Source organism: Crocuta crocuta, unplaced genomic scaffold (assembly GCF_008692635.1).
Source record: "Crocuta crocuta isolate KB4526 unplaced genomic scaffold, BGI_CrCroc_1.0 scaffold636, whole genome shotgun sequence".
NCBI classification, from domain to species: Eukaryota; Metazoa; Chordata; class Mammalia; order Carnivora; family Hyaenidae; genus Crocuta; species Crocuta crocuta.
In genome coordinates this window covers 1,330,248-1,338,537 of record NW_027530380.1, presented here as the reverse complement: position 1 = coordinate 1,338,537, position 8,290 = coordinate 1,330,248, and the positions used below count along the sequence as shown (strand labels likewise).

Below are 8,290 nucleotides of genomic sequence, written 5' to 3'. Positions count from 1 at the left end.
GCGCCGGGGTGCAGGGCCCGGCCCAGAGGGACCCCGGACAGCTTGCTCTTCCTGCCCACAGTGAGCCCTTGTTTTTTTTGAACAAACACTGCCTAGGACACCGCAGGCCCTTGGCTGATTTCTAGAGGGTTCTGAGAAGTTGATTTCCACAGTCATGCCAGCCTTCTCGTTGCTCCAGCGGGAGGAGGGAGTTCCCAGGGGCCCTCACGCCGCCCGCTCTGCTGCGGTCCTTCTGCACCCGATCAGATCTTACGGGCCCGGCTCTGTGGGGCCAGCTCCTGGCCGCTTCAGTCCCTCCCGTCCTGCTCGGTGGGGAGCTCGGAGGCCCTCCTGGACGTGCTTCTGTTTGCCCCGCGAAGTCGCATCTGAGATCCGAGCCCACCTCCTAATTACCCAAATTCTGCCTCTGCTAAAGCCTTCCCTGCTGTCCCCCGAAGTCAGCGGCAGGAGATTCATCGAGATATGTTCTGAGTCACATGTGTACGTGTTTTAGTGTGACGTGGGGGGAAGGGCGAGAGCTAACAGAGCAGCTGTGTCCACCAGGCGCGTCTCCCGATGGCCCGCTGAAGCTGCTGCCCGACGGCCACTTCGACCTGGTGGTCATCGACGAGTGCGCCCAGGCCCTCGAAGCCAGCTGCTGGATCCCCCTGCTGAAGGCCAGGAAGTGCGTCCTGGCCGGAGACCACAAGCAGCTGCCGCCCACCGTGGTCTCCCCCAAGTAAGACCCTGCCCACCCGGGGCGCCTTGGCCTCACCCCTCCGGCTGTCTCCTCCACACGTTCCCTGATGACGGCCCCTCATGCCTGTATATTTTTAGTGTTTATTTTGAGAGAGAGAGAGAATGTGTGTGACAGAGAGTGTGAGCAGGGGAGGGGCAGAGAGAGAGGGAGACACAGAATCCGAAGCAGATTCTGGCTCTGAGCTGTCAGCACAGAGCCCGACACGGGGCTCGAACCCACAAACCATGAGATCATGACCTGAGCCAAAGTTGGATGCTCAACCGAGCCCCAGCGCCCGTTTTATTGCACGTATTTGTTGAAAGGTCAGGCGGCCAGGCTGTGTGCTCCTGGGGTCAGGGGTTGGAGCCACCACACACATTTCTGTAGCATCAGCGCCTGGCGCCGGGCTGGTCTGTGCCTCTTGGACGTTGTTTCTCTGACGAGGCCAGTGAGGCCGACGTGCCCAGTCCTGCCAGGCGGGGTCGAGAGGGGGTGCCCCTGTGGGCAGGCCGACTGGCCTCCGGTTCGGCAGCTCACGGGCTGGCACGGAGTCTTCAAGGCCTAACCTGTGGCCACGTCCTTGGACCTGGTCCAGGGGGTGACTAGAGACACAGCGGTCCCTGCCGTTGTGACTGAGCTTGCCGCTCCTCCCGCACTGCTTCCGCCTCCGCCCTTGCTGTCCCCGTCTGCGCGGGTCTTTCCTGGGTGCAGGGTGGCCGTGCCCTCCCTCCACTCAGTAGTTTCTCAGACGAGCCCACTTCATGGCCTCCCGTGAACACCCTGCCTCAGCACGTTCCCGCTGCCCACGGGTCCCTTCCACGCTGCCTCGGCATGTTGGGTGCTTCCGTGCTTGAGGTTGGGACCAATAACCACGTCACTCGTTTCTTTGATGCGGTTCGGGGTGGCCGTCCTTATCACAGAAGGTTAACCCCAAGGTCTCACAGGCTCACGGGGGCCTTGGGGGGCTGAGGTAGAACTGGGAGCCATCTGGGTTTAGTATCACCCCGGTGGGGACAGCTGGAATGCCACTGTGGTTAAGACGGTGGCCCCAGAGCTCACTGGCTGGGCACCCTGGGCTGCTCACTTAACCTCTCTGTGTTGCGCTCTCCTCCTGGGAAGCGGGCAGCGCAGCAGTGACTACTGCCTCAGGTCCTGTAGGGGTTAAGATCACAGTCATAAAGGGTGTGTAGTGGCACCCAGGACACGGGAAGGGCTCGGTACGCACCGGCTGCGGTTACAGTTTGCAACGGGTTGCTTGCGGCTGAGCACGTGGGAATGTGAGAAAATTCACCTGTGACAGCTTCTTGTTGCCGCTGTGCTAAATTACCACGTGTGGGTTTATTATCTCGTGGTTCTGGAAATCACAAGTCCAAACCTTCCCTCAGTGGGTTCGAGCCCAGGTGTTGGCCTGGACGCGTTCCTTCTGGAAGCCGCAGGGCTGGATTCATTTCTTAGCCTTTTCCAGCTGGCGGAGGGGCCGCATCCCTCACTGGGGCCCCTGCTCGCCTGCAGAGCCCCCAGCAGGGCCCCTACTGTCCGGTGGCGCCTTCTCTGCCCCTGACCCTCGTCGTGATTGCATCGGGCTCACCTTAGCTTCACACAGGAGGGTCACGCCTTCACAGGTGCCGGGGTCAGGACGGGGCGTCTCTGGGGCCGGTGTTCAGCCGACACATCCTTTACTTTAGGTCGGAACTCGGGCTGCCTTGGGTTCCGAGAACGAGGGCTGGCTTCCGGCCAGACCGGGGGACCCAGGCGCCCTTCCTGGTTCCTTTCTTGACGCAGGGCTGCCGCGGCGGGGCTGGGGCGCAGCCTGATGGAGCGCCTGGTGGAGGAGCTGGGCGCGAGCGTGGTGCGGACGCTGACGGTGCAGTACCGCATGCACCGGGCCATCATGCAGTGGGCCTCGGAGGCCCTGTACCAGGGGCAGCTCACGGCCCACCCGTCCGTGGCGGGCCACCTCCTGCGGTGAGTACTTGGTCGCGTCCTTCCCGGCCTGCCCTGCCTTGTCCTGGTGCCCTGTGTCCCCCGCGTCACCGAGCCATGCTCCGTAAAGGCTTTAACGTCACCCCCGAGGCTGGTTTCCAGGAGGGGAGCTGGGTGAGTGCTCAGGCGCTGGTGCTCTCAGGGCTCCTCGTACCTGCCCCCCCTCCCCCCCCCGCCCCCGGGGAAGGGCCCGTGCTGGGCGGGGGAAGGGAAGCGAGCATCCTGTCTGTAGGCCCCGCCTCCACGTCGTTGCCTGGCCTCACGTGATCAGTCCGCCTGTGCAGGGACCTCGCGGGAGTGGCCGCCACGGAGGAGACGGGCCTCCCGCTGCTGCTCGTGGACACGGCCGGCTGCGGGCTGTTCGAGCTCGAGGAGGCGGACGACCAGTCTAAGGGCAACCCTGGTGAGCCCGCCTGGGCAGGGCCGGCTCCTTGGTTTGAAGGGACCCCGAAGTCCTCTCCGTAAGAAGCAGGGGCCTGTAACTGTGGACTTCGGGGGAGCTCGGGGGGCTCCTGGCGAGCTGGGGGTTCTGGCCACACAGGAGTGTGCCGTGCCCTCCTCAGCGGGCAGCTCTGCTTCGGGGAGGAGCTGGCCTGGGAGGGGGAGCGAGGGCGGGGGGTGTCTGCTCCCCACGGTCCCAGCCTGCCGGCTTGCACTCGCACTGTGGGGCGAGCTCTGGGTCAGCCGCGTGGCCACGTCCTCGCTCACTCCCTCTGGCAGGCCTGCGACCTGGCAGTGCCCCAGGCCGATGCCGGATCCGCTGGGCGGGGTGGGCGGGGTCCTGAAGAAACTGGCACTGCTAACACTGACAAGGGTGTCTGGTGTGGTGACCTGGGTGACCTGGGCCGACGGCCGCTTGCTCCCTGCAGGGGAGGTGCGGCTCGTGAGCCTGCACGTCCAGGCCCTGGTGGATGCTGGCGTCCGCGCAAGCGACATTGCTGTCATCACACCGTACAACCTCCAGGTACGGGCGGCCCCCTTTCTGTCCACGGGGCATGTGTCCACGGGCCATGTGTCCACGGGGCACGGCCACCCCGGAGTGGCTGACGGGAGGGGGTAATTTATCGTCTCTTCTGACTGGAAACTCTGGGTGGAATCAAGCATCTCATGACCGGATCCGGGGCTCATGGGACGTTAGCAAGAGCCTCCGTCCGTCTGTTTTACTTGCCCTGATGCGTCCCCGCCCCATCCTGACGTCAGCCCGCGTCCCCAGTGGCTTTGTGCTGTGGCCGGTTTCCCAGTGGCCCAGGCTGGCCGTCCTTACCGGGCACCTGCCCCTGGGTCTCCAGCCTGACTCAGGTCGGCTCAGGTCCCCACCCCTGAGCTGGTGGCTGCGGCCAGAGCGGGGCCCTTGCCCACCTCTGGGCAGGGGGGCCGGCTCCTTGCAGGAAGGTCAGGGGTCCCGTCTGGAGGGGCCGGGGGGGGAGGGGCAGCAGAATGACCTCACCCGCTCCTGTCTTTTCTGCTCGCGTGTTCTCCCTCGGCCCCCGCCTTGTTTGGCAGGAGAGACGCAGCCGCAGCAGAGTGTCGTGGGCCCGTGGGGGGTGGGGTTGCCGCCCCTTCCTGGCTCACGGGCGCCACACCTGTAAGGGCGTCTGAGGCAGGCGGCCGTCATGAGACGGCAGAGCTGGCGCGATGGCCGTGCTGGGGCGCCGCTCCCGTCTGAGCTGTTTACGTCTGTTTGTGGGCTCACGGACGCCTGTCCCCAGGAGGCAGGGAGGCTTGGCTCTGCCGCGTGAGGCCCTCTGCGGAGTTCACGGGCGGAGTGTCGGGGCCGCCCTGGCCTGCGCCGCGACCAGGACACGGCCTTGCTTGGTGTTTCAGGTGGACCTGCTCAGGCAGAGCCTTGCTCACAGGCACCCTGAGCTGGAAATCAAGTCCGTCGATGGCTTCCAAGGCCGAGAGAAGGAGGCCGTGGTCCTGTCCTTCGTCAGGTCCAACAGGAAAGGTAGGCGGGGCTCAGGGAGAGCACAGACGTAGACGGTCTGGGGGGCGGGCAGGGGTGGGGCACGGTGAGGCCCTGGCCAGAGGGTCCCAGGGGCTGCCTGTGAGCTGGGTGCTGTGGGTGGGGAGTGGTGTTCTGGGCCGAGGGGACGGAGGTGGAGGCGGGCAGAGTGCAGGTGTGGGCCCCCCTGGGCTGCCTGCCGTGCCCCCCGGGAGGTGCGGGCCCCCCGAGTGCAGAGCCCGGCTTTCGGCCTCGAGGTGAAGTTGGCCGCGGGGCCTGGTGTTCGCGCGGCAGCCGTCTGTGGGAAGTCCGTCTGCTGGGAGCGTTGGTCGAGCTGGTGGAGAAGTTACCGGGGCGTCCCTCTCACTCTCTGGGGTGTCGGCCGCAGTCACCCTCTGGGCTTGGCGAGCTGGGGTCGGGCAGCAGGAGGTCTGCCCAGGCGTGATGGCACGGTAGAGGGGTGCTGGCTGGTCCCTACGGCGAGCCTTCCCACCCACGCCTGGTCGTTCCTAGGTGAAGTGGGCTTCCTTGCCGAGGACCGGCGGATCAACGTGGCCGTCACCCGTGCTCGGCGCCACGTGGCGGTCGTGTGTGACTCGCGCACTGTTAACAACCACGCCTTCTTGAAGACCCTGGTGGGTCACTTCATGGAGCACGGGGAGGTGCGCACGGCCTTCGAGTATCTTGACGACATCGTCCCCGAGAACTACTCCCACGAGGGTTCCCAGGGCCACGGCCACGCCGACGCGAAGCCCCGGGGCCCTGCCGCTTCCTCCAGGAAGCCTGCTCGGGTCGGGGCCCCGGCGGCCAGGCTGGAGCGGAAGGCACCTGGTAGGGAGCCCGTGGGCCCTGAGGCCGCTTCGCGGCCCCGCGTCCGCGGAGGCAGCGCGGAGGCGGCGGACGGCAGAGACGGCGCGGCCCACTTCAGGGCCAAGATCGCGGAGTTCGTGGCGAGCGAGGAGGCTCGGCTGGANCCCCCAGACCTGAAGGCCCTGCACCCGGAGAGGCCGCAGCGGGAGCAGGGGCGGCAGGCCTCGCGCTCAGGGCCGCACAGGGTCTCGGAGAAGAAAAAGAAAAAAGAAGCAAACGGTGAGCGGGTTTACCTGTTGAGAACACAAGCTCGGTGTCCCCTTAACGCGGGTGTTTGCCCCATTTGACCCCCCGGTGCCGCCACCGTCAGAAAGAATCGTGACTCTCTCGGTGCCACTGCCCCGATTCCACGTCTCGTGCCTCGTGTTTAACCAGTCACTACACGCGAGCTCCCTGAGCGCGGCTGGTCCCTGTGACCTCTGCGTCCCCAGCTCCTCAGGCAGGGCCGGGCACGTACGGGGGGGGGGAGGCACACAGGAGCCCGCGGGCAGTCACACGCCTGCGTGCGGGCAGGGCCTTGTTCCACTCGCAGCCGAGCTCGCACGTCCGCCGTCTTGCCTCCCGGGTCCCAGGAGGGGCCGTGTGCATCCTGCACGGCCCCCGTCCCGCACCGCGGTGGAGGGGCCCCGGCTTGAGGCCCCGGCGGGCGCAGCGTGGATTCCTGGGAGACCCAGCCCGTGTCGTCCGTGCAGGACCACGGAGCCCCTCGCGTCCTCAGTTTTCACTGAAGCCCTGGGAGCGAAGCGGCCCTGTGCCCAGGCATGTGTGTTCCGGCAGAGGAGGAAAGTCAGATGCCCTTCTAAACCGCACCGAGAAGGTGCCGGGTGCCGGGCAGAGCAGGCGCCAGGACAGGATGGCTGGCGGGCCTGGGGGGAGGTGTGTGGTGCGTCCCTGGGGGACGGAGCATCCTGGGGAGGCTTCGCCCTGTTTAGGGGCCACTAGCCCCGCTTAGTCTTGCAGTGTTTTCTCGAGCAGCCACCTTCTTTTTTTAAAAAATTTTTTTTTTTTTTAATGTTTTATTTATTTCTAGGAGAGAGAGAGAGACAGCGTGAGCAGGGGAGGGTCAGAGAGAGAGGGAGTCATAGACTGAAACAGGCTCCAGGCTCGGAGCTGGCAGTCAGCACAGAGCCCGACGCGGGGCTCGAACCCACGAACCGCGAGATCATGACCTAAGCGAAAGTCGGACGCTTAACCGACTAAGCCACCCAGGCGCCCCTCGAGCAGCCACCTTCTGATTCCGCCCTTGCTCAGGGTCAGAGCATGACCCATCCGGTCGGTCCCCAGAGTCCGTGTTGAGGTCCCAGCAGCTGAGAAGCCGAGGCCAGTCTGAGCGGGTCTTGGGGCCGTGGCTGGACACACCCCGCGGGGAAGGGTGCTGCTGAGTGCTGAAGGGCTGCCTGTCCCTCGTGGGGGGGTGGTGCTGGGGAATGACAGGTGCGCAGGCCTGTAGGGGAAGCGGTCGGTGCTACGTTCACGAGATCTTGTTTTCCGCCTGGTGCCGGCGCCGTCTGCCTGGGCCCTGTGGCGCGGCCGTTCCCCGAGGTGCCTCCTCCAGGGTCCCCTGATGCTGCTCTGGGGCTGTCAGCACGCCTGCCCCCAGGGCCCCCAGCCCGTCTTGGGAGACGGGGTAGGGGCACGTCCCCCTTGCAGGTGACCCTGCCTTTCCAGGGAAGGGCTGCGGCGGGGGCTTGGGAGGCCCGGGTGGCGTCACAGCTGCCCCCGTGTCCCCTCCAAGTGTCCCCTCCGAGGCTGACCTGACCTGGGCACCCAGCCCCACGGCACGCCCCTTGTAAGGAGTCGGCTCGGGGAAGCGGCACGCCAGCTCACCTTGTCTGTGCCCGTCACCCCCAGAACCGACGACAGCCCGTGTTCCCCGCGTGTCTGCGTGCGTGCGTGCGTGCATGCGGTGTGCGCGTGAGCCCCACGGAGCTGCAGGTACACGCCATCTCATGTCCCCTCCCCACTTGTCAGCGTCGTCCTGGAACTTGAAAGGACTTGGGGGCGTGTCTGGTCAAGAACCTTCCGGGCCCTGACGCTGGGGCCCGTGAGTGTGCCGTGGTTCGGCTGCCCATCCCGGGGCGCAGCTCCCGTTTGCTCTTGTTTGTACAGTCGACGTCTGAGAAGCGTCCTTGTGGTTAAACGTGGCCTTGAGTAGGGAGACGTGCTTTTCAGAGGCGCTGCCTGTCTGCCCGGCGCCCTCCCTCCTGGCAGTGACGCTTAGTTACGCGCTCACTGAAGAAGGGCTGCTCCGGGCTGGACGCCACCAGGCTTGACGGAGGTCGCCGCCTGCTCATGGAACCCGAAGGCAGGAAGCCGGGTGGCTCTGTGGGGCGGGCGTGGTCCCGCGGGGGAGCTCTCGACCGACTTCCGTGTCCTTCCCCACGTGAGTGACGGTTCTCTCCCCCCAGGGCGTGCGGCCGTCGACTTGCCCAGCGAGGACGACTTCGACGCCCTGGTCTCGGCCGCCGTGAAGGCCGATAACACGTGCGGCCTGGCCAAGTGCACCGCGAGCGTCGTGACCCTGGGCCAGCTCTGCCNCGCGGCCGCCGCTTCTGCCTCAGCCACCACCTGCCGGAGGTGTGTGGGGACGGGGGGTTTGGGGGTGGGGTGGGGCTGTGTCTCCAGGGCTCCCCGGCGGAGGTGCCCCCAGCAGGAAGGGCAGCTGGTCACGAGCTCTGAGGCGGACGTGGCCCGGGCTCGGTTTCTGACGCGTCCCGTTACACCCCAGCTGCTGGGAGTTCTGGACACAGAGGATCGTGTTGAAGCGAGTTTGG

At 66.1% G+C, this 8,290-nt stretch overlaps 1 protein-coding gene across 1 annotated transcript in view; it reads left to right on the top strand.

Annotated features, from left to right (window-relative positions):
- The window catches only part of IGHMBP2 (immunoglobulin mu DNA binding protein 2), a 24,688-nt gene that overhangs the window by 13,008 nt on the left and 3,390 nt on the right, over positions 1-8,290 (top strand). The window contains 8 exon segments of the mRNA XM_077766564.1: positions 544-718; positions 2,501-2,683; positions 2,986-3,104; positions 3,571-3,665; positions 4,526-4,649; positions 5,160-5,735; positions 7,925-8,053; positions 8,056-8,093. Coding sequence (XP_077622690.1) covers positions 544-718; positions 2,501-2,683; positions 2,986-3,104; positions 3,571-3,665; positions 4,526-4,649; positions 5,160-5,735; positions 7,925-8,053; positions 8,056-8,093 — 1,439 coding nt within the window.